The 26,619-nt window shown below is 38.5% G+C and overlaps 1 protein-coding gene and 4 pseudogenes across 3 annotated transcripts; 1 reads left to right on the forward strand and 4 right to left on the reverse strand.

Annotated features, from left to right (window-relative positions):
• The first annotated feature begins 1,491 nt into the window (after nt 1-1,491).
• On the forward strand, nt 1,492-5,168 carry LOC111346827 (uncharacterized; annotated as a pseudogene). Its single transcript, XR_015996775.1, has 4 exons — nt 1,492-1,612; nt 2,078-2,178; nt 2,382-2,438; nt 2,880-5,168. The product of XR_015996775.1 is annotated as an uncharacterized LOC111346827 (transcript).
• Nucleotides 5,169-5,254: 86 nt separating this feature from the next.
• On the reverse strand, nt 5,255-6,076 carry LOC148737182 (uncharacterized; annotated as a pseudogene).
• Nucleotides 6,077-7,161: 1,085 nt separating this feature from the next.
• Nucleotides 7,162-9,938, reverse strand: LOC148737183 (uncharacterized; annotated as a pseudogene).
• A 4,337-nt stretch (nt 9,939-14,275) lies between these two features.
• Nucleotides 14,276-22,150, reverse strand: LOC111346828 (uncharacterized). The gene is made up of 4 exons (XM_022954092.2): nt 21,843-22,150; nt 19,252-19,524; nt 16,624-17,142; nt 14,276-16,214 (listed from the first exon to the last, which is right to left on the reverse strand). The coding sequence occupies exons 3-4, from the start codon at nt 16,913-16,915 to the stop codon at nt 15,874-15,876; spliced, it is 633 nt and encodes a 210-aa protein (XP_022809827.2). The 5' UTR covers nt 16,916-17,142; nt 19,252-19,524; nt 21,843-22,150; the 3' UTR covers nt 14,276-15,873.
• A 1,057-nt stretch (nt 22,151-23,207) lies between these two features.
• Nucleotides 23,208-26,248, reverse strand: LOC148737184 (uncharacterized; annotated as a pseudogene). Its single transcript, XR_015996724.1, has 2 exons — nt 25,830-26,248; nt 23,208-24,073 (listed from the first exon to the last, which is right to left on the reverse strand). The product of XR_015996724.1 is annotated as an uncharacterized LOC148737184 (transcript).
• Between the last annotated feature and the right edge of the window lie 371 nt (nt 26,249-26,619).

Here is a 26,619-nt window from a genome sequence, read left to right on the forward strand (position 1 = left end):
GAAAGAATTCCTCCGCCCAAAACTCCAGCTTGTTCGCGGAAACTAGGTGCCCAAGAACAAGAATCATCTGATTCCGAGAGTTATGAGTTTGAGGAAAAAGTAAAAGGCTATCAGCTTGTTTCTATGGACAGTTTGTTGAAGTTTGTTCGAAGGATTCACTCGCGTGGACTATGTCCTTCAGGTGTGTTATATGACATTTTTAATTTTTCTTTATTTGCGAGCACATAATGTTTGTCTGTGGCTATGTTATAGTACCTTACATATAATTATTTTATTTTAGGCAATGTTAAGCTCATTGAGAGAAGCATTGAGAGATTTGGTATCAGCAGCTCTTTCTTTGCTAAGTGCCATTAGTGTGGCATGGAGGAATTTATGGCTACAGGAGAGCATGATGGTGATCAAGAGACCCCGAGAACCATCCAGGGTAAAGATATAAATAGACGAGTAGTTTATGCTGCTTTTGAGATGGGAATTGGTATAGAAGGGGTGGCTAAGCTATGTGAAATCCTAAACATGCCATTCAGCATTTCCATAGACACTTGGTATAACCATGAGGAAATTCTTCATGCTGCACGTGACAAAGTCACCAAGGAGCAGCTTAGAGCCAATGAGAATGAAGCAAAACAAGTCGCAATAGATGGAGGAACCTCAAGAAATGATAACAGTTCTCTTGTTGATATCCCTGTCACCTTTGATTGCACTTGGTCAAAGAGGGGTTTTATTACTAATCATTGTGGTGGCTTAGCCTGCAAAGACAAGCCTCATCATCTGGATGCTGTCTTTGAAGAGCCATTGCTAAAGATTTATGAAAGATTAAGTGAGCCAGCATCGTTGCAAAGGTGTTTGCCTGACTACACACAATGCCAATGAATCTGTCAATTCTCTTAGTTGGAAAGTGTTCAAAGCACAAGTGGCATGGATCAAAGAGAATAGGAATGGCAGCAAATGCTGCTGCCCTTCATTTTAGTTGCGGCGCAACTAAGAAACACGATGTTATGAGGGAAGCAGGGCTTTTTGTGGGACAGCCTACCAACAGAGCTAGTGAAAGAAGAGAATCAGGAAGAGTAAAACAGGCTGTGGCAAGAGTGCAAGAAAAGCACAAGAAATAGAGGCTTGCAAGGAAACAAGCAAAAGTGAAAGAAGAAGAACTCCGAGTCAGGAGAAAAGGAATGACATATGAAGCAGGAGGTTTTAATGACATTGCTCCTCTCAGAGAGCCTCAAAAGATAAAAAGGAACAAGTAGAGACAGTTAGGATAGATGTGAGCAGTGTATCAATGTAAATTTGTGAGTTTATGTAAGTGAAGGGGCTCTAAGTAGCATCTAACTATATTGGTCATTTTTGACTTGCATTTCTCAAATTATGGAAATTTTGTTGTTTTCGTACTTGCCCCTTAAATCGTAAGAGCATTTCAACATATTTTCACCATATTTTGCACAGTCACGCCGGGCTGGCCCGCGCTATGAAGCGGAAATATGATTGTCCACAAATATGGCGTCTGTGACCGTGTGTTTCTTAGAGAAGACTGGAACTGAGTTAAATGCCTGTCGAAAAATGCCTCCGAGCGGTCCTTGGGTTAGTCTGAAGGCGCCAAAACTCAAATTTGCTGAAAGTAAACAAGTTTGCCTGTCATTTTGATACCAAACATGCAATACTTTCATCAATGTTCACGTAAAAAGAGACAGCAGAGGAAATACTAAAAGGGAAGGTAAGGTTTTCTTGTCGTTCGTATGGTATTTTTGGCCCGGATAGTCTTTTAAATATTTCTTCTTATCTGAGAAATTTTGTTACGAAGAGAAACTTCAAAGCCTTGACTAGAACTCAATAATTTTTGTTTTCCTAATTTTGCATTCTTTTCTTAGTTTTTAATGAGTTAATATTTAGGATGCCGCCCAAAAAGAACACGCGCTTTAACTTAATTGGTTCAATTCATGAAAGATCGGAAGGTTGCAAGACAGAAAGCTGTTAATGAAAATCGCAAGCTACAGGCAGAGTACAAAAAAGCCAATGAGCCCAGGAAAAGGCGAGAAAACATTTAATTTGTCATTTTAACGTAAATTAGTAGTGGTGCTTTGAGAATGTTTTATATTTCAAATATTAGAGATTTTTGTATCAAGGTATTTTAGGCAAGTGGTGAAAGTGCGAGTACAAGGAGGCTTGTATTTCAATTTTGACAAGGTAGGAGATTAAAAATAATAATAATAATGATAATAATAATTTTAATTATAAACTGGGTAATGGTTTATGCATCCCCCCTGTACATCACTACACAAATATTTGTTAACACCCCCCTGCTTTTTTTATCTGTTTGAACTTTATATGAACTTTAACATTTAACCAATCAGTGCATAAGAAATGTCATGTTTAATTGATTCTTTCAGTTGGCCGCAGTAAGGGAACGATGCAAGGACATAACAAATGAGTTAGAAAATATTACTGTGAGTATACTCTTGATTCCTCATTGTGGTTGTTTTGCCAGTACTGGTAATTGTGCTGCAAAAAACTGCTGTGCACAACTTCTGACTGTAGATTTTCATTAATTAGTGGATAGATACAATTTTATGCCAAGTTTGATAAAAACATTAATGGAAAAATATTCAATTTTGTGAGAACAAAAAATATTTTTACAAGTTAAATTTTGGTGGACTGGCCACTTAACACAGAGCCAGTACCAGAATGACAGCCAGTGCCGTCAGAAGACTGTAATAAATGATGGTGTCTCTAAACTATAAACATCAAGATATCAAAATGTAAGATATGGCGAGATACAATTGTTGTGTTCAGATCTATAATGTATACAATTTTGGTCTCATTCAACCACTTCTTGTTTTAATAAATGTGCTACTACCCAGTGTCTAATCAGTTAGTGATATTTTTAGACACATGAGGGACAGGTATCTCAGGCACGAACAAGAAGCCCTACTGCACTTGCTGATGGACTATCAACATTGGGACCAAGAATTGCAAGGAAAAGGAGGCATGAGACCATTGAAGCTGCTGCCAGAATTCATGGAAGCACAAATGAACATTCTTCAGCCACTTTTGAGGGATTGTTTGACACTTTGCAGAAAAGATGTAAACTGAATACTCTCACAAGTTATGTGACAGAGAACAAGCAGTTGACTGATAGAGTAGTTTCTAAAGAATATAAGAAAAATGTTTTAAAATTTGAAAAGTCAGATGACAATGCCCATTGCCCATTGCACCCATGCAAGTGGTGCAATGGGCAAATGAAAGTACAAAAGTGTTAGACTGGTGCTTTCAATGAAATCAAATGAAAGTAAACCAGGGAAAAGAACAAGCATTTCAATTTGTAAAGGCTGTAAGGTACCAAAGCTTCTCACTTATAGTAACCTTGTGGAACAGTTAAAAAAGATCGATATTGGAACTGTTCATGAAATTGACCTAGACTGTCTAGAGGGCTTAGAAACTGAAAACCCAGTGAATGGTGCAAATAGAGACTTGAGACAATACCTTCCAATGCTTGCCAAATTTTATCTCTCTAAGAATATAAAAGAAAGCTTGAAAGGCTTTACAGAATCAACAGGCACTTTTCAAATTGCTCTTGGTGGTGATGAATGCCCATTTGGCAAGAATGAGAGCACATGTTCTTTATTGGTCAGTTCCTCAATGTTGGAAGAAGGGTGGCATGAAGTTATGATAACTTTCTAATTTTTGGTACCAACTGTGACGAAAGTTCTCCTGTTACAAAGAAATATGTGAGGTCATTATTACCACAAATTGCAGAGTTAGAAAGGACCGAGTATGAATTTGAAGACATTAAATTTAGGTTTAAGCTGGAGGAATTGCCAAATGACATGAAGATGCTTGCCATGTTGGCAGGTGAATTGACTATTACTACTAAGTATTTCTCACCCTTTGCAAATATTTCATTAGCTGATTGTAAGGATGTGAAGGGTACATTTGCAACTGACAGGTCAAACAAGTGGAAGCCATGGAATTATACCAGCAAAGAGTAAATGTTGTCAACAAGGTTGAAGCATTTAAAAAAAGACTAGCACTTGAAAAAATTTCTGCAAAGAGATCTAAAATCACAGATTTCATCGCCAAACAAAGTAGTAGACAAGAATTTTTGCCTCTATTGGGTTCTTATATTGATAAAGCTCATGTGGAACCCCTTCATCTGAAGAACAATGCTTGGCAGTACTTTTTTAAAGCAGTTTTGATAGAAGCTATAAGAAAATCTAAGCTGCCAGCTGATTGTAAAAAGTTTTCAGAGGTCCCACCTGATAGCCCTTTTGCACAAGTAATTACAACTTTATAAACAGAAGTAAAGACCAGGCGCCTTGCAAACAGGACAAAACAATGGTTCAATGAAACTCAAGGGTCTGGAGCTGATTTGCATTATAGATTTACTGGAAAAGGATTCCCATTGTTTTTGTCATAATTTCATGAGATTAATCAAGTGGCTTAGCTGTGAAAGTGACTCCAGGAAAGAACTTCAAACGGTTCTTGCTTTAGCTTACTTAGGTGTGAGGCTGAGAGCCTGTGTTTCTCTCTTTAATAGATTCGAGATAACATTAGACCAGATTGATCAGCTTTCTATTGCCTGCTATGAGTATTTTAAAGTAAATTCATTGTTCTTACCAAGTTCTGTAAATCCTACTGTATGGACATTGGGTCACATTGTCCCCACTCATTGTCGTCAAATGCTTGAAAAGTATGCGCAGGGGTTGGGAATGGTAACAATGGAAGGGCGAGAAGCAAAGCATGTGTTTCTGAAAAAATTAAGTGAAAATACAAGTCATATCAAAACAGATGGGTTGAAATATTTAGCCATGAATGTGTGATGCTGATTTGGCTGCCTCAGCATGGTTTTCAGCAGCCAGAATCTGCATGCAAAAATGTAGCCTACATCCCAGAAAGGGTATTCAGTGATCCATCTTATTGTTATTGTGGTCTGTTAAAAGCATGTCCTGAGGATGCTAAGTGCTGTTTTTGTGGGGACCCAATCATGAAATTTATAGAGCATAGTGTTAAGGATGGAAAGATTGCTCCACAGCTTTTGTAATTAATGCTAAATCTGTACACAGTCTGACTCAAAATCACTGTTGACTTGAGATTATATTATGATATATTGTATTGGTAGCAGATAGGACCTTTAAGATAGTGTTTGAATAAATTACACTTTGATCACCCTTCTGTCATGTGGTTTCGATTAAACTTTGACCCAACAAAACAAATCAAACTGAATGGCATTCCAACATTGTTTCCAATATTGATAATGCAAGTCTATGGTATTTTAATAGGATTTATTGGTAACTGCGCAGAGTGGAGTACAATTAAGGCAAGGTAAGAAACTTCAAATCAGCTGAGTGCATAATGTTAGGACAACTTATAATTACAAACAGCCTGGAATATACTCCATTCCGTCTAGTTTTCATGACTTGTATGCCTACGAAAAGGTGTAGCCAAATCCATTGGTGAATTTGTAGTGGGCTTTCACCACTACTTGCTGTGTCCTCTTGGTAAATGTGATGGTGAAAGGAGTTTCAGAGCTTATGGAAACTTTTAAAGTTCCTTTACTTATTCCTTTACTCTTCTTCATTAGGAATTCTCGGACCGAGTCGTTGCTTAGCTCGGATACCTTGCCAAAATCTCGAATAAGTCTGTTCTCTCGGTGATAGTAGATGACATCTGTGTGTTTTTCTTTGTACGAAACTCCATAAGCGGAACGGGCCTTTTTTACACTCTGTAAAATTAAGGAAAAATTTCCAAGGACATCGCCCGTTTAAAACTCTACGGTCCAAGCGCTTTGGGCCTTCATTCTTGGACTGAGGCGCCTATGGAGCATCTTTAGCCACATCTTTACTTCTCCTTCGAGGAGTCTTAGCTCGTTTCAAAGAGCTTTGGCCCACACAGTGTTTTTCAAAAATTGAAGTGAGAGCTGTTTTCACTTCATCTTTAAACAAAAAGAAATTACCGACTTCATTACGCAGTGGACGCAGAGCCTCAGGGCCGTTCAAAATAGCATATTTGACCGCCATTTTGAAAACCGTTTTATACTTTTATTTGTATCTCCGCTGGTCAATTTCAAAGAACAGCGGGCGGCAGGTTTCGCCTCACAGCGCATGCCAGCCCGGCGTGACGTTATAATTGTTTTATTAAAAACGTTAAATTAAATTATTAAATTTCAATAAATTTTTAGCTCTCTTTTAATTTTAAGCTGACACGTACGCTTACCATATTTGTAGATTATGGTATATTGGCTGATATACCATAATGGCTAAGCCAATAAAAAGTCTTGAATTGCATTATCCAATGATCTAGTTTTTAATAATTAACAATTATTCCACGAGCGCGTGTTGGATATGAGATGATAGATAGCCAACGAGGGGCGTAGCGCCGAGTTGGCCATAATCATCTCATATCCAACAAACGCGAGTGGAATAATTGTTTTATTAAAAAAACGCCCCCAAGCTATTAGACAAATCTTCTCGACTTTATTTTGGGAGAAGAAACCGGATTTAACAATGTACAGAAATTAGATTATGGTGTATTGGCTGATATACCATAATGGCTGAGCCAATAAAAAGTCTTGAATTGCATTATCCAATGATCCAGTTTTTAATAATAGACATTATTAAAAACTAGATCATTGGATAATGCAATTCAAGACCTTTATTGACTTAGCCATTATGGTATATCAGCCAATATACCATAATCTACAAAGCGATTCGAACCACTGACCTCTGCGATACTAGTGCAGCGCTCTACCAATTGAGCTAACAAGCCAACTGGGAGCAGGCCGTTAAGTTGATTCGTAATAAACCCGTGATGATAAATCAAATACAGTGAATATAGGAAGTTCATATATTTTGAACTGCGGTTGTAGATACGTATGATGCACGATCCTCGCAGTAGAGAACGCTATTTAAGCAATAGCGAAAATCAGACCTGAAAAAAAAAAAAAAAAAGAAAGAAAAAAAATAGGTCAGTGGTTCGAATCCCGTACAGGCCTGATTCTGTTGCTCCCAGTTGGCTTGTAAGCTCAATTGGTAGAGCGCTGCACTAGTATCGCAGAGGTCAGTGGTTCGAGTCCCGTACAGGCCTGATTTTTTTCAGGTCTGATTTTCGCTATTGCTTAAATAGCGCTATCTACTGCGAGGATCGTGCATCATATGTATCTAATACCGCAGTTCAAAATATATGAGCTTCATATATATCATTGTATCCAGAATAGTTTAGGGTCGTCAAAACACTAACAGATCCTAGCTTGTTTGTAGCTTTGCATTGATAATCACCGTCATCTTTAAGAGTAAAAGTGGTGATCATAAGAGTGCTGTTTGTCACAGATGATCGTCCTTGTGGCAATGGAGAAAATGCCTTTGACCATTGAATTGCCGGGGTAGGAAAACCAAAAGCTTGGCAGGAAACAGAGGCTACGGTGTTTTCTTTAATTCGCATAAATCGATCCGGGATCTTGGTAAAATGCGGGGGCACTAAATAATAAAAATGATTGGGAAAGGAATCATGTTTCTAAGTCTGAGACTTAGTACCTAAATCAGTGAAGAATGCTTATTGTAGAACTGTTTTGGTTTGAATGGTGTTGCTTTGTTTCTGTTTTGTTTGGTTTTTTTATGTTTCCAGCCATCTTAAATCAACAAGCACGATTTAATTAGCCCTTAAGACGTTCTCTATTAAGGCTTGGCTTTAATTCTTTGCTTTAAGCATAAAAACAAGGAATTGAACAAGAACGCAATGCTGCAATGTTCTATCTTGAAAACAATAGTCTTACATTATTTTAGAGGCTTGCTAGATGAATAAAGAATAAAGGAATGCGATCATCTCACCTTCCACAAATAGCCGTACATCTTTCTTAACCTGTCCCAAAATGTTTTTAGCTGTGCAAACATAATTTCCTGAGTCATTGAAGGTGGCTTTGCTGATATAAAACATATAATTTGGACTGTCCCAATTTGGTAATCCTGCACCATTTATTCTACTCCAGGAAACTTTGGGCTTTGGATTGCCATCTGCCGAGCAATAAACTTAGCGGACTGGTTCCGAATGGCATTGAGTAAAGCTGGAGATACAGTTACTGTTGGTGCAGATATGGACTTTCCTGGTTCACCTTTAGGTCCTGGATGTCTTGGAATTCTTGCACTGCCTAACTTAGTTCCAGAAGGAATGGAAATATTTCAAAACCTCTCTTTTCAGCCAAAACTGCGTGAAGCAAAATAATTAATTAAAGAAAAAACACACAGTAGAGGTAATACAGTACAATAACAGCAACAGCAACAACAACGACTACAAAAACAGACAGCAGCTTTTAGGTTTTAGTTTTTTCCTTTTTCTTTCCTTTTTTTTAATGTGCAAAAAAGTAATGATAACAATAATTAAAAAGCAAACAATGGCTTGGGGTGGGTCCCAGTTTACTCTGCAGAACTAATGTCGGAATTGATTCGCATTAAGTAAATCGCAGAAATTACATCATATTATATACCTTTCTCTCCTTTGACCCCTTCATGGCCAATATCTCCCTTGATGCCTTGCTTTCCCGGTTTTCCTGGAGGCCCCATAACTTGTCGCGTTCCCTTTTTTTCCCTTTATTCCTTTAGGCCCTCTCTTTCCGGGAGGTCCACGAACGCCTGTTGGTCCAGGGAGCCCTCTTGATAGCCTCTCCAAGTTCACGGTAGGCGATAGATTTATTGCCGTTGACTGTATCCACGCTGCGACGGACGACATGAAATCTTGTGTCGGATCGCTGAAATATACAAACTAGAACTATTGACCTATATTTCAAGTATGTTTTGGCTGCATTCTAGATTGACATATTCTTTAATGGTATTTTGAGAGTGGTTAGGTTTTAAGTATTAACCTCTTGGAGCAGACGATATAATCTGGATCAGACAATTGCAAAGATCTAAATACATTTTTAGGATGTGTGTAATCGAGCCCAGATGCTCCTGGATATAGGGAAAACCAGTGATAGTTAATATCATGCCCCCTTATCAACCTGAGATATTAATATATGGTATAAATCTTAGTACCGTTCTAACACAATATCTGCAGTCTTATTAGGTTCCTTATTCGTTACTTATTTAGTTAGATAGCGATGGAAGTTACTAGCCTAATACTGTGTGGCTGTAGATAGAATGAAATAAATACACAAGCCTGTCAAGTTTTGAACGAACACATAATTGATAACAAAACAAGTTAGATTAGTCGCTCATGAATTAAATGCATAACAGAATTCTCGAGCTCGAAATCTCATCGCTGTACTATTTATTATTCAGACAAGAAACACAGAACCGTATACTATTTAGAAAAGAACACATATACAAGAAAAACGGACGGGATAAAAACTGAAAAAAAAAAAAAAAAAAAAAAAGAAAAATCAGATCAAGTTCTCGATCACCTAACATTTGAAATGTCTAGGTTTTCGTTCCCGCGGGAAAAGGTTGAGCTTTCTTTCAGAACGTCTCGGATTTGCTGAATTTGCAGCGAGAGTTTCGAGTCCATTGTCCTTGAATCCCGAGCGACAGTCTCAATTCTCGCAAATATAGCAAAAACCAACACAATTGTTATCACAGATAGCGTAGAGGACTTGTGAAGTACTTCGCTGCGTTCTTTCTCTCTGGTGGTCATGTTTTTTTCTCGTACGCTGTTGTCCATGGCGAATGGAGACACAACGTTGAAAGGGTGATCTTGTGCACCAGCTCACTGAAGCGGTTTTGGGGCCCCTAGAAGTTTTCAAGCAAGACTGAAAAGGATTTTTACCATCTCCACTGAAACCATTCTGCTGTAGCATATTTACTTGACCTTCGCTTACGCTAAATCACGCAAAACATTTCTGCAGCAGCAGTTTGATGCTATGAAATAAAACAGAACTGTGTTCATCATTTTGGGGAGCACAAGAGTTCTCCCTACTACTTAATCTTTGAGGTCATGAAGCATCGATATTGCTGGCTCGACTGCCATGTTCTGTGGCCGTTTCTATAGCTATTTTGAATCACTATTTCGCTTGAAATTGATTGTGATTAAAAAGTCATGATCTTGCATCAGACAAACGCGACCCCATCCCCCCTTCATTGGGATAATTTTGCTTATCGTATGATGTCATGATAGAAATATTATCCTTTGAACGTGTCTGCCGAAGCGATTTTGGCTGTTTCATATGCACACATCAATAACAACAGCCACCCTAGCTATAGCTTATGACCTTTCACCTGATCTGAGAACATTTATAGTAGTGTTTCAAAAGCTCACTCAACACTGGTAAGCTTCGGATACGTATAAAGCGGTTTTGGTTGAAGTATAGGTTATTTGAGAGATCCGGTCGAACCAAAATACAAATGACAGTAGTAGACGGGGCTGTAATGCCGTCGAAATGTTCTTTAAGTGTACCCAAATAAAGTAAAAAATCCGGTGATTCTATGAGCAGTTAAGGTTTGTGAACATCTCTTAGCCTTCCCGTGACGAGGCCCTCGACATGAGGGAATTTTGATTAGGATAAATCTCTTGTATTCTAGGTTGAGGTAAAAACAATTCCATATTTTTATGTATCAACTAGACAAAAATGTATTAACTGAGTTACACGTTTTGTTTGTCATGCCCACATTTGGCATTTGATTGTTAAGACTATCATGTTATTAGTATCTCGCGTGTTAAACGGAGTAAACAGTCAAAACTTGGAAGCCGAAAAGGTCCCGTCACGTGAACTTATTTGCCAGATATGTTCTTTTTGGAGCTGTCACAATGTCAAAAGTATTAATAATTGATGTACGAGTAAACTGAATCGCTGAGGAATGTTTCTTAAGCAAGAGTGGAAATTACTTCTTTCATCTCCATTTGATAACTTCCTTTCTGGCTGAGGCTTATCTACATCATACGTGATCTCAGATATACTTCTGCTTTCGTTACATCACGCAGAAGAATTTCCACTGGAGCAGTTCATGACAAGACGGAAAATCCGTGCACTGTAAGTACCTCCTTTTGTCCCATTCAAAGCCTTAGAAAACTTTTGTAAGGTTTTGTATGGGACAACGGGAGATACAGGGCATGCGTTTCCGTCCTGTCCTGTTGCTATGAAAAAAAAAAAAAAACAAAACAAAACTGTGCTTTTTATTTTAGGTGCTTAGGAATTCTGGCTACTATTTCATCCTTCATGTTCACGCTTTGATGTCATGAAGCATCGATACTGATGTCTTGATTGCTCTGTTCTGTAGCCGTTTTTAGAGCTTTTGATCACTTTTTTACCGATTGCGACTAATAACTAAAATAGGTCCGTAATACGTACGTGCGTGGCTTTCGAAATTGAACTGTTTTTTAGTGTCTGGTGTCTTAATGAGTTTCTATTAGAAGAGCTAATATCTGATTACAGTCAGATATTTTCCAGTATTGTTCCTGTTCATCGATAAAACAAGGTAACTAGCATACAATAGTCTTGAAATGTTCATTTTCAAGACGAGGGTTAGGTAATGGCCAAACTTTGTAATTGAGGTCTCATTTTGACAATAAACACCCCAAGGATTCATGTGTAACCTGAGGATTTTGGGAACTAAAAAAAACGTCAGCATCATCTCCCATGGCGGCCTGATAGATTTAGCCATGATTTTGTTTATGTAACGAAGTGCAATTGTGTTCTGAAGTTTGTAGGTTGGTTGTCTTTTCCAAGGCAAGTAAATGAATGAATGAATGAATAACTTTATTAACGTGTCAATCGTTCTAGTTTTTACAAGTAAAAAGCTAATTGGGGACACCTACTACGTAAGCTTAACTAATAATTATAATAATAATAAGATGAAAAACTATATACAAAAAATATAAAATTGATAAAATTAAGTTTTACATAACTCACAATTTTCACATTTATTTTTCTTGATATGAAATTAAATCTAAGGAAGCATTTCATATGAATATCTTTTAGCATTTTACGTACCAGTGCATGAGGAACAAACACAAAACTTTCCAGAAGGGCCGGAACATTAGGGAAATGATGTCATCTACAGCAGAAGCCATTGGGAACTTGATTTGGTTTGAATGTACGACTAATTTTTAGACAAAACACACGTGTAAAGTGACACAATGCTGAGTGTAGGTTTCTATTGTCCATTTCAGCACAAAGTTCTACTCTCAGTTGGTTTAGAGCAAATCATTTACTATAAGTATTATATTTGGGTTTTGTGGGACTTTATTTTCAACTGATAAAGAACGCATAAGAATTTAGTTGAGTAAGGTGGATATGGGGTTGTAAATGGAAGAACTTGTGGAAAAAAGGTAGGTACCTAAAAGGATCACAACACAAGCAATATTTTAATGAATCATGTTGAGCAGTACTCTGTAGTAACATTATTTTAACATTGCTAATAATTGTTAACCCACTAAGATTTACAATTGACCTAGAGGCTTTATTTAACAGAAAGTTCAATAGAGATAAAGTGTCACCATAATAGATTTCAGGAACAATAATCCGAGATATCACTTAAACACAACAGAGTTCAATGTACAGGCAAGTGCATGATAGTATCATGTGATTTAAAGCACCGGAATATTCCAAGTTTTCTTATAATTATTATGAGATGCCAGTGTGTTTCCCAAATTCAAGCTATGTGGAGACATGAAATGAATAGGTGAACTTGACATCATCATGTAAATGGTCAACTTGACATGCTATCAAAATTTGTCCTTCAGCTGAAATCAGGAATGCAATTCTGTTAGTGTTTATCAACATACATAAAAAAATATCCAAGCTTTTGTTTATTTTGGTCAGTTACTATGTTTATCAATCGGCACAACCTACTTCGTGTAAATCTAGTTGGTTTCTAGTAGGATTTATTGATGCTCAGCCCACCAGTAGTTTACATTTGTACTTAAGTTATTAGTTTTGCATTAATGATACATGAAAAAGGCACCTACCTGTTTTCAGCCAATAAAGAGCGTAGTTTTTCACGTATATCAGTATTGTGATGAAATAACCAAAACCAAACAAGTAACCGAAAAAAGAGTTGCAGTCTACCAAATAAAGGCCTAATACACATGTATTGCTACCAAGTTTGAATATCATTGCTTATCTGAGCCATTATGAAGAGAACTTTATAGAAGACTGCAGTGCTTACAGGAAGTCATGAAATGTTAAGGTCTGAATAATTCTGGGCATTACTTGGAAAATATAATACTAATCACATTTCAGTTGTAACATTAAACTACTAGGCTCCTATAAGCAATGGAAAATAGGCTTTGTAGAAAATCATTTGCGAAAACCAAACATCACATCGTTTCACATTTTGTGTTGTCCAACAACTTGTTTTAATACTAGCAAGTAAAATACATTTAAATAAAACATCATAAGCATTAAACTCCAAAAATGATCCTTAAAATATGATAAGATATTCTTTCTTTTTACGAAACTGTCATGAGAACCAATCCTTTACCGATGTTGTTCAATCGCGATTCCCATACTTAGTTGTGTCATTCTGAAATATGCCTCCATGAATACAACTACGATGCAACTTAATTTCACTTTATGGTACTTTCAGGTGGCTTTAGACACTTTTAAACACTTTCCGACACTTAGTGTTGCAACCCGCGCCAATAGATCAAACCGATAGTTGTTGGCTTGCGAGAATGCTATGACTTCTTTCAGTGTAGTACAACCCTTATAGAGGATTCAAGCGGTCAAATGCTGTATCTAAAGAGCGTAAAAGCTCTTGCACAAGCTGCAGTTATAACACAAGCCAGGTCTGGGTGTGTTGGTTTGTGGGAGGAGCACTAACTTTTGATACGATCATCAAAAAAAAAATTACTCGAGAACACGCTTGCAACCAAGATGGCTGACTCAGATTAGTGCGACGTTCGACACTAGACCACGTGACAGGCGCTTGACTCTCGTGGAGAAATAAATTAATAAATAAATGAATAAATAAGTCAGATCATGCCATAATGTGGCTACACGCTTTGTGTAAGCCACACAATAATCTTGTATCGAGACAATCGAGTGACGCACTTGGTCCTCCTTCCCCTCTCCCTTCCACCCTTCCCCCTCTACGCCTCGCCTGGACCGCTAGATGCCCATAATCAATTTGGTTGAGCCGATAAGAATGGCTCTCAGCTGGCGCTGCCTGTGAACAAGCCATAAGGCTTTTAATGCAGTTTAATGCATTCGGCTAAATAGCCGAATGTATTAGATTGATATCAGTTAGGCCATCCTCTTTTTATTCTCCGTTTAGTGTTGGCCGACCGACCCAAAATTTTTGACATTTTCCAAGAAAAAAAGAAAAGAAAAAGTAACGGTAAAGTAATATCAAACCAATTCCCCTTTAAATGATTCTTTTATTTTGAAAATAAGCATAGTAACAGCACAAAGAAGAACAGGAACAAAATCAGGATTACTTTTACCGTATATTGTGCATTTTGTCAATCCAAATATAAAAAAAATAAAAGTATTAAGTTCTGCCAACTTCTGGCTCCCTGTTCAGAGACTTCTCGTGGTTTTTTTAATTTTCTTTTTCAATCCGACCGATTGGCCCAATATTAGGAAACACCTTCAACACTAAACGAAAAAAAAAGGGTGGGCTAGTCTTACTTGACCCAGGACGCCCGATTAAAGTGAGCAAACTGACTGTTCAAAACTTTAGTGTATTCTGTTGAAAGATCATATTACTATAGGAAAATTCATTACTAGACAAGGGAATTCGGCATTAAACTGCACGCGAAAACCGATATCGGTTTTCAAGTGCAGTTTTATGCGGAATTCAGGAGTGAAGTAATGGATTTTCCTTGAATCCCATAGCTGAATAAAAATGAGAAATAAAGGAAACAGTATTACTTAAAATTGTTATGCTTACGTAGATGCGAAACAATATCACATAGCCTCGTTTTTAACTCGCAATTCCGCGCTAAATACCTCGCTTCGTTAACCAATCAGAATGCGAGATTTTATTCGAGGATGCGATTCTAACCCGAATCAAACACATACACGAAGAACAAGGAGAAATTGAGACCTGCATAAACCCTAATTTACTGGTTTGTTTCTTGACTAGCAGCGTTTTTTTTTAAAGACTCCACAACTCCTTTCTTATTTTCTTTCCTCTATTTCGGGAAAAAATATAATTGGATAAATGTAACAGGTACGTTCCTGTGTCCTCTGACCTTAAGAATTGTAGACTTGCTAGAAGAAATAAATTAAAAAGGGCGATGCAAGAGTTGATCATTCACAAGCTAAATACTTTCAGCTTAATTAAGTAAAATAACAAACTGAATACTACTAGAACCACAGGCAAGCTCATCTAGAGTTTGAAAACTGCACTCTTCAGATGAAATATCGTTAAATGAAAACATCGACGGGAAAGAACCACTTGACTTCTTATTTGACTTTAAATGAAATACACAGGCCGCTTGGCCTTTATGATATTTTTAAAAGCCTTGTATGAAAACCCTCTAGTATGGCTATCTAAAATCAAATGGTCGTTCTGATGGCTTACTCTTACAAAATATTGTTATCTCAATATTTGGCTGAAAATTTAGAAAAAAGAAATACAATATGTTATCTAGTTAAACCAAGCTCTGACGGGTTACTTAGGGGCCGCATGACATCCAGAGAGGAAAACGTCTCCTATCAAAAATCTATACTAATCCTTTTACGAATGTTCCCTCGAGAAACAGGTAATTTTCCCCTTGGCTCCGTCTTAGGAAAGGGCTGTTTAACATGGAATCAGTCGTTAAGGGTTTATCGATGCCTGAAAAGATATTTATTTTATATGCAAAACCACACTATGATCATATGTTCTATACTTTTGGGTCTTGCCAGCTAATATTTACATACTCTACTGTTTGAACTGTTTAATTAGTCAACGCTGAGGGTTTTTCTTAACGGTCCATGGATAGTGTTTGTTTTTTCTTTTTTTCTTTTCACAGTAAGGTTATGATCACCTGACCATGGCCAGATGATCGATAGCAACATTCGTTTTGTTGATTTTTACCAGCATTGTAAGATCCTCCACCACCTCCACAAGAATCATACTTATTCTCTCCACTGCTTCCTCCAGAGTACCCTCCTCCTCCTCCCCCACCTCCTCCATTTCCATAAGCTCCTGCACCTCCACCAAATCCACCAACAGCATTGTTAACCTTAGCTCTACCTCCCACCCCTCCCTGGAGAAATCCTTTTCCACCCTCTCCACCTGTTCCCATGGTACCGCCAAACTGCTTTGAGCTTCTCCCGCTGGAGTAGAAACCTCCTCCGCCGCCACCTGTTAACGATGATAACAATAAGAAAAGTAGTTGTATGCAGTCGATTCTCAACCTGCACATTAGACTTAGACATTAGTGAAATTTTTCATCAATGTCTGACTAGATTACAAGTTACATTCGTGCGACAAAGATTTGCAGAGATTGATAATACATAAACTACTTAGTCATTAAATATAGGTCAATCTCAGCCTAATGTTGTAACAACTTAATCAGTGCTCATGGGAAATTCATATGGCAAGCGTCATTAATTGGTTAGCGCTTTAAAAAGGAAAATCATACATAAACTCATTTATTTTGACTTCAATGAGTTTTACTTTCAGGCTTTTTTCTCAGGCAATAATTAATTGATTTTCGAATGGAGTTTTTGCTTTGGAAACAGGAGATGACATATCGAGACAAACCACTTACCAGAATTGCCAGAATCAGCCGTTTGTGCACCATGTCCATTGCTCCCCCCCGACCACGATTTGTAACCAGGATTTCCCGATGAACCTGATCTAGCATCACATCCTGAATGCCTTGAACTTGCACTCTCTATGCCTCCTCCACCCCCGGCTATAATCAAAGATTTGTTTGCTCCCCTCACTACAAATGTGCCTCCACCACCGCCAGAAGACCGTTGATTCTTGTTTATTCCTCCTTCTTGACCGATTAGTATCTGAATGACCTCACCCTGGTTTAAACTGAATATTCCAATCATTCTTGCTCCTCTTCCTCGGTACAGAGCACTGTTAGTGGCTGTATCGTACCCTCCTGCAGCTCCTATAGCTATTATTCTGTAGTCACCAGTGTGCGGCACGGTCCACTGTTGAATACCACCGGACAGTGCAACCTGTCCGTCGTGATCCTGACCTGTGTAGTGACCTCCAAGAGATGTTGGACCAAATCTTCCGCTTGCACCAAGGTTTGTAAATGTAGCTTTAAAGTCTGTTTAGTTGACACAAACAGAGAGTATAATGATATATCGACTACGATGAAATTGTAAATTGGCCACCGTAACGAATGTAGCCTGCGTGGTGGCCCTAGCGGGAGGGGGGAAGGGGGTGGGGAGCAGAGCGGAGAGAGGGTTGGGGAGAGGAAAGGAAGGCCCTGCCAGCCACCCCGTGGATTCTTCGAAACTCCCACCGATTAACTATGCGTATCGTGTTTCGAATATCAATCAATAACTGTCAAAACTATCCAATCACGAAGCGCCATTTTAAGACGTACGCCAGTGAAGCATGGAAAATACTAAAAATAGCAGAGCACTGACTCATGCAAGCTGTCAAAACTTTGCTACACGTGGATGAAAATGTCAGACAACAAGGAAAATTTCAAAGAAAAACCTATGAGGGGTAGAAAGCCTAATATAGATATTCCTAATATAGATATTCCAATTGAGCTAACCGCCTCCCGGTTAGCTCAATTGGTTAGAGCGCAGGATTGTGTTGTGCGGGAGGTCGAGGGTTCGAGCCCCGGTCGGACCAATACTCATGGTCTTAAAATAAGTGAGGAGAACCTGCTACCTTTCTATAATCAAGAAATGTGTAGATATTCTAGTCTTTGGATAAAGACGAATAAACTGTAAGAAATTACTGTGCGGTGGATGTCCTCCCCTGGGTGGAATGGGTGGGTGTTGGCACTGAAAAGCCCCTATGGGGAGTGGTCAGTTAGCCAATGTATGTAACCAATGTATGTATGTATCCGTCAATTTGCCGCTTTTGTGCAGATAACTTAAGAATCAAGTTAGGAACTGGGTTCAAAAGCTTTATTGATATTATTAAAGCAAGTCAGAGAGAAGAATTCCAATATGTTATCGCGGATTAGATTACAACCAGTTAAAACAAGAGATTCAAGTTCCAGTATTTGATCCTGTACGATGCCTGCAAGTGGAGTTATAACCAACACAACGGGCCGTTTATCGTCGTTGGCCTCGAAGCGTGCAAGCAACACTAGAGCTCGGAAAATTAAAATTTTTCCAAACCCAGCCGGAAAAATAGCTACAAGATCCTTCTTTTTGACCTAGAGCTGTTCCAAAGCTTGGCGCTGTTGTTTTTCAGGTTAATTCCGCGTTTTTCTAGGATGTTTTTCAACGTATTCTCATCAAAGTTGTTCGAGCACAACTTGCCTGTTACTTATCACTTTCACGGCTAAGTGACAGTTATTTGATCTCGACCAATGAGAATACTTCGTCCATGAGAGATCGGATATTTCGAAGAATCCACGGGGTCGCTTGCAGGCCCTTCCTTCCTATCCTCTCCCCAAGCCTCGCTCCGCTCGCCCTCCTATCCCTTCCCCAAGCCTCGCTCCGCTCGACTCTCCACCCCCTTCCCCTTCCCTCTAGGGCCGGTGCGCAGGCTCAAACGAATGACGAAGGGCTAACGCTCGAAACGTCAGCTTTTTTATTCGTGACGGTGGCCAATTTACAATTTCAACTTAGTTGATATAACCAAATTACCTTGTTACCCCCACCGACGCAGCACCACCGTTTCTTTAGAAACTTTCAGCCTTTATTCAGAGAGTATAATGGTTGTGTCGTTGCTTGGGTAATAATAAGAAAAGTTGCAAGTACTCTTATTCTATTTTATTTTTCCCTCAAAAACATGAGATAAATGCCTTGCAGCTATTGTGAGAATTAGCACTGCAGTTTGATCACCATCTCTCGCAAGTCGCGAAAAAAGTGTGCAATCATCTCCCAAACATGTCAAGGCACTCCAATTTTTACTAGGCATCAAAGAGAGGTTGTTGAAATGTGCAAACCGACATTTAACTTTTTAAGATGACCCTGTTAATTAAACAGAGTTCAGCCGTTGTTTAACAATCTGCACTTTAAACTATCAGCTGAGTCTTTCATCTAAGCATTAATTTTTGTGAACAGTGTTAAGAGGGCCGAAAGCTAGCAGTGGAAGGGCATTTATCAAATGAAAAGCATCCTCTTATATAGAATACGTTAGGTCCATTGCTTGTTTAAAAACCAGGTATGGGTTAAACTCCGTGTAAATAACCGCCCCTTTATGTTTAACAAAAGAAAAAAAAAGTTATCGTCTTCAGACGTACCAGTTTGTTTGTAATTTAAGCTTGTCAAAGCACTGACAGATCCCAGCTTGTTGGATACGGTACACTGGTACGTACCAGAATCTTTAGGACCAAAGTGTAATATCTCTAGGGTTCCATTGCTAAGACTTGTTCGACCTTGAGGTAACGGGACAAGTCCTCTCGACCAAACTATATTCGGTGACGGGAAACCAAACGCTTGGCAAGAAACAGATGCCTTTGCACCTCTTTTGACTGTAATGACTCTGTTTGGAATTTTAGTGAATCGTGGAGGAACTGAGGAAAACAGAACAAAACAAGACAAAAATATGTGTTATTCTAAGTTTTATGATGATAGGTTTTCGCTCATAACTGAACTCTCGCGGATGGCACAACAACAGTGGGGGAAACTAGCTCAGCAGAGACCACTCAGCAGCAGGAACAAAACTCATCACGATTTTCTTGGACGCGGCGATCTGCTTCAAGCGAGCTTTAACGGACTTCAATGATAAGACAGCTTTTTGGTTCCACAGTAGTTTATTACTACCAGGTCAAGCATACTCAAGTTCGTAATCGCTGGATGTAAACAAAAAATGCTTTCCAACATTCTTGCATAAGTGCTATCGAGCGTCTAGTTCTATTGTTCTCTAAATATACAATTTTTGAATAAGGACACAAAAGAGCGGAAAAAGTCTCTTTGAATTAAAACGATTCCTACTCAAAATGCCATCTGTTTCTACGACGGAAGAATTTTAAAATTGTAGGAGAGGGGATATAATAAACCTTAAAGTGCACCTAAACCCAAAATTTTTTTTTCGCTTAACGAAATAAGCCTATTTTTTGGAGTATTTCTGTGCACAAATTTTTTAATTTGCTCAAATCTTTAATTTTCTATGCCCAGTCAAAATACGGAAAATCGGCCGCCATCTTGCCCCACGACCGAGTTTAAAGAAGAATGGCTCTAGCGGGTAATGTGACGTCAAATCGAGAACACGAAAGTCTGCATCTCACACATTTTCACTTGTTTGGGAAGATTGTCGTCGATATTGTTCGAAATATGCCGACTAGGTGTGTTGTATGAAGAATGTATGAAGCGCGATACCTTCTTGCAAATTTCGCACGTTGCTACATCCTTCTACAACACACTTAGTCGGCATATTTTCGGACAATTATCGACTACAACCTTCCCAAACAAGTGAAGATGTGTGAAATGCAGACTTTCGGGTTCGCGATTTGACGCGTCACATTACCCACTAGAGCCATTCCTCTTTAAACTCGGTCGTGGGGCAAGATGGCGGCCGATTTTCCGTATTTTGACTGGGCACAGAAAATTGAAGATTTGAGCAAATAAAAAAAATTTTGCGCAGAAATACTCAAAAAAGTAAGCTTACTTCGTTAAGCAAAAAAGATTTTTTGGGTTTAGGCGCACTTTAAGGTATTAAAAATAGGAATCTTAGGTGAGAATTCACAGCTCTGATAGTGAAAATATACCCACTGTATCCTAATTAGAGTAGGGCTGCTCAGGAAATTAAAGTGAGAAACAATTAAACATTTCTGCTTATCAACGAAATATTAGTGTTAAGTTTGATCGTATGAAAGGAAATTGAAATTACGAGTACAAACTCAGCTGCAAATCACCATGAGAACCAATTTCTATAGGAAGACTATTAACACTTATATTTAGGTACAATTTTACTTGTAATGAACAATGACACAAAGGCACATGTACACTAAAGGTAAGCAACAAAGCAAACATCTTTTAGTTAAACTATTGTGATTTTTCTATATTTTTTGACCAACTAGAATGAGAGAACTCGAATGAACTCGAATTAATCAGAAATGATTAAATATGGAAGGTTTAAGAATAAATATGTCCAAAAACAAACACACGGAACAAATCAATAGATTTTCTCGCAAAAGTTCACTTAGCAACTATCGAAATATACAATACGTATGATGCACGATCCTCGCAGTAGATAGCACTATTTATGCAATAGCGAAAATCAGACCTGAAAAAACGGCCTGCTCCCAGTTGGCTTGTTAGCTCAATTGGTAGAGCGCTGCACTAGTATCGCAGAGGTCAGTGGTTTGAGTCCCGTACAGGCCTGATTTTTTTTCAGGTCTGATTTTCGCTATTGCATAAATAGCGCTATCTACCGCGAGGATCGTGCATTATACGTATATAATACCGCAGTTCAAAATATATGAACTTCATATATTCCTTGTATCTGAAATATACAGTACAGATCTTGGAGACTTAGGCTAGTAAAATCAAATGCTAGGACAAAAGAAAAAATCATAATTACAGCAACGATAGTAGACTATAGACATTAATGTTATTATTATCTTTAATGTTTGTATAATAATTAACATTATCATCACTATCATTATTATTATAAACATTATCATTCTTATCGTCATTTGCAATTTTATTATTGTTATTATCAGCATTAGTGTTATTATCGACATTGTTATTATCGTAAATAAAGAGTGAAATGAAATTATCGAACATTCCGCGATAATTTACGTCAACTAGTATAAAAATTCGAAGATAAACTCATTAGGGTCATAATTTCTGACTGAAATAAACCCTACTGTCCACTGAATATGCTTACCTTCCACAAGGAGCTTCACCTGCTTTCGTACCCTACCTAATATGCTTTTAGCCGTGCAAACGTAATTTCCCGAGTCATTATACGTAGCATTTCTAATTTCCAACTTATTATGTCGGCCTGCAATGAGTTCTGTACTACCAGTTTTACTCCAGGTGACAGTAGGCGCTGGATTGCCATCGGCCGAGCAATAAAACGTGCCGGTTTGGTTCTCAGTAACAGTGTTTGAAGTAGGTGATACAGTCACTTTAGGGGCAGATAGAGACTCGCCCGGTTCACCTTTAGCTCCCGGTTATCCAGGTGTCCCTGGGTTTCCTGGATGTAACAGTGAGAACAGAAGAGTTGTTAAAGGAAATAAAATGATACTGAATTATTTTGACTAGGACCTAAGAAATAAAATATGTTTTACGCAACTAAACAACAATGCCAAACAACGGCTTTGTTATTGAGTGATTACAAGAAAGCCTATAAAGATTCAGAGGGTGACTTGTACATATCTACTTTTGTCAATCATACATGTTGCTTCGCAGAACTAATTTCGGTAGATTTTGAAAAAGCGATATCCACTTTAAATTTCCTTGAGTGGTTTTGTCTGTGTGTTTTTGATTGTGGCGACACTGTATTCTGATTAAGAGTGTTCTTTGGGTATTATTTAAGATGGAAGACACCTTGTCCACCAGACAGATGCCTATTCACAACGATAATCGTCTCTCTAAGAGAACTGAGGACTAGTTAGAGGACTGATAGAACAAAAGTCTAACAACGCTACTCGTTCTTAAAAGAAATGGCCAGAAGGTGAAAAGTTGCTCATCTGTTGACAAGATAAACCAAAAGGCAGCAAAAAATTAGGAGGACTGATAGAACAAAAGTCTAACAACGCGACTCGTTCTTAAAAGAAATGGCCAGAAGGTGAAAAGTTGCTCATCTGTTGAAAAGATAAACCAAAAGGCAGCAAAAAATTAATAAAGGCAAACATCGATTAAAAGTCAGAAATTGGTAATAGAGTGGCACGTGCTTGTCCTTTCTAATTTTCTTTGAGCCATCGTGGGAAAAATCTCTATGGACGCATTCCCGCGCGTCAAAAACATAGTGTTTGCAGTTGCATTTGAATGCAAAGCTTCCACTATGATTGAAAATGATCTCAAAAGGAAAATGGTTACGCAAGATGATTCAGATAGCAATGGACATCTAACCCAAAAAGTGACAAAGTTCGGTCAGAGTTAGCGTTTCAACTGCGCTTTCATTCTCAAACGCGATGCGGACGAATCACGGCTGGAAGGTGAGAAATGAACTTTCTGACTTTAAGTCAGGGTTTGTGATCTTTGAACTGTTCTTTGGAACGGTAAATATTATTTTCAATTGGTGATATATTCTAAAGGTTTTATTTAATAAAACATTTTTCTTGTAAACCATACAATTTTTATAATATTTAACACAACGTTATACAATGCTCATGCTATAAACTTAAGTAAACAACAATTCCAGCAATGCTTATTTATTGCACTGGTCTCGTACACCCAAGACATTCTTACGCCTTTCGCTTTCAAACAACACAGTTAGCCCTTATTGGAATAAATCTTTGGCCCTTTGCCTTGCTTTTTAATTGGAGTTTTTGGGTTGCACCTGATTTGGTAAATCTAACACAATTATCACAATTGTAATAAAATTATTCGTCATGCAAAAGATGGTCCACTATGCTATAAAGCAATTGGTTCGTGCCTGTATTTGTGCATCTATATGACAAGGTTAATTAAGATACACTTTGGAATTTTACAAAGCACTCAAGAAGTTGGAGTTTTTCTCGGCTATGCCTCGAGCAAACTTGTGCTTCTCTCGCGCTCTTTAAACTTCTCATATGAATTGCTAACTTTTACTTTTGCCATTATCATTATTATGATGACTATGTTTAACTTTCTCTCCTTTGACCCCCTCAGGCCCAATATCTCCCTTGACACCTTGCTTTCCCGGTTTTCCCGGAGGCCCCATAACTCCTCGCGTTCCCTTTTTTCCCCTAATTCCTTTAGGCCCTCTCTTTCCGGGAAGTCCACGAACGCCTGTAGATCCAGGGGGCCCTGCCACGCAAACCCTGTCTGGACTTTGACAAATATATTCTTTCATAATCGATCGCACGTATTTCTTGATAGCCTCTCCAAGGTCACGGTAGCTAATAGATTCATTGCCGTTGACTGTATCCACGCTGCGACGGACGACATGAATTTTGTCTCGGATCATCGCTGAAATAAACAAACTAGAACTATTGACTTATGTTTCAAGTATGTTTTGGCTGCATTCCAGATTGACATATTTTTAAATAATTTTTTGAGAGTGATTAGATTTCAGGTATTAACCCATTGTAGCAGACGATATAATCTGGATCAGGCTATTGTAAAAATGGAATACAATTTTAAGCCATGTGTACTCGAGCCCAGATACTCCTGGATAGAGAAAAAACCATTGATAGTTGAATCGAACCCCCTTAATAAACGTATTAATATATGGTATAAATCTTGGTATCGTTCTAACACAATTTCTGCAGTCTGATTGGGTTCCTTATTCGTTACTTATTTACTTAGATAACGAGGGAAGCTACTAGCCTAATACTGTGTGGCTGTAGACAGAATTAAACAGATACATGAGCCTGTCAAGTTTTGAACGAACACATAATTGATAACAAAACAATTAGATTAGTCGCCCATGAAGAGCGCTTTATACTATTACTAAAAATAGATTCTGTTACGTGATAACCTATGAGACCCCCCGCACCGACTCAGACAAACATTGCGACCAGCTTAAGGAAATGTATGAGCGAGAGCTGTAAAATTAAAACAAAACGACGGAAAATTTCGTCAAAAAATGACTTGGCGTTCTAAAAGGAAGCGGCATGGTTGGTACCAAACACTGTTGTTGGGGTGAGTGTAAGACAGAGTCAAGATATGCAGATAGATGGCCAAAATCACTCAGAGTGAAAGTAATCGGGGAAGAAAGTATTCATTTCTTTTCCAAAACTCTCGCAAGACATGGTAAAGTGCAAGCGTTGGCTAGTGGCTTGTTCGCGTGAGTTTTTTACGGAGAAAAACATAACAAGAAACACTTAGTTTATATTTGTGCTCTTCACTGGCCCGGCGAAAAAGGTCCAACAGCCGAATTTCCCGATCCACTGAGTAAAAATCTAAGACCAGCGCAAGTAAGTTGAGCACATGCTCCTAAGAGGAAAGCACCGAAAGAAAGAGAAAATCCAGCGTCAAAGAAACAGAAATTATTCAATGACAACTGCATAATAAACTACATGAACTGGTATTTAATAGAAACACAACCAGTATTGAGCGAAATATACAAAAATCCGCCGCTCGTATCTTGCAAAAGAGGGCGATCGCTCAAAGACATACTCGTGAGGGCCAAACTTTCAACAGGCTATTCTAAGCATGCTCTGGGGAGTCGTGTAGGCCTGTCAACCCCCTTTTTACATTGTTTACATCAGATGATTTTCTTCAAGAACTTTGGCAGCAAACCATTTTCCGTGATCGATTGCCGGATCAAGGATGTGATAATTGCCGCATCTCACACAGTCTGTACAAGATCTTCTCGTTTACCGCTTAATTTTAAGCCCCTACATTTTAAGCACCGTTTTAGCTGGTCTACAGTGTATTCTTCCGGTTTCCTTTCAAATTGGAAGCCAGGAACGCCGTCCTCTTCGGTCAGAACTGTAAGGGAATAAGCGAACTACTCGCCATTTCCCTTGTAGCTCTCAAAGAAGTGGAGTTTGCTTGTCTGAGTCACGCGGGGGGTCTAAAATTTCATGACGTCATTAGTATGAAGCGCTATTAACCATATGATAGAATTCTCGAGCTCGAAATCGCATTGCTCTACTATTTATTATTCAGAGAAGAAACACAGATACCGTATACTATTTAGAAAAGAACACATACACAAGAAAAGAAGACGGGATAAAAACTGGAAAAAAAAAATCAGAGCAAGTTCTCGATCACGTACCATTTGAGATGTCTAGGTTTTCGTTCCCGCTGGAAAAGACTGAGCTTTCTTTCAGAACGTCTCGCATTTCCTGAATTTGCAGCGAGAGTTTCGAGTCCATTGTCCTTGAATCCCGAGCGACAGTCTCAATTCTCGCAAATAGAGCAAAAACCAAAGAAAAACAGAGAACGTAGAGGAGCACTTGTGAAGTACTTCACTGCGGTCTCTCTTTCTAGTGGTCATATTTTTTTCTCGTATGCTGTTGTCCATGGCGAATGGAGAAACAACGTCGAAAGGGCGAATTTGTGAACCAGTCAGCTGAAGCGCTTTGGGGGCCCCTAGAATGTTTCTCAAGCAAGATTGAAAAGGATCTGTACCATCTCCATTTGAAACCTTTCTGCTGTAGCTTGTTTACATCATATGTGACCTCAGTTACTTGACCCGCGCCTACGTCAAATCACGCGAAGCATTTCCGCGGAAGCCAGCGGTTTGTTATTGTAAAATAAAACAGAACTGTGCAAATCATTTTAGGAGCACAGGATTTCTGCTTGCTACTTAGTCTTTGAGGTCATGAAGCACCAATATTACTGGCTCGATTGCCATGTTCTGTAGCCGTTTCTATAGCTATGAATCACTATTTTGCTTGATTTTGAATAAAAATTATAATTCTGCGTCAGACAGACGTGGCTTCCCTACTCCCTTCTTTGGCGATGATTTTTGCTTATTGTTTGAAGTCATGAGAGAAACATCCTGTGAACGTGTCTGCTGAAGCGATTGGGTTGTTTCATACATCAGTAACAACGTCCGCCCA

Source organism: Stylophora pistillata, chromosome 2 (assembly GCF_964205215.1).
Source record: "Stylophora pistillata chromosome 2, jaStyPist1.2, whole genome shotgun sequence".
In the NCBI taxonomy this organism is placed as follows: Eukaryota; Metazoa; Cnidaria; class Anthozoa; order Scleractinia; family Pocilloporidae; genus Stylophora; species Stylophora pistillata.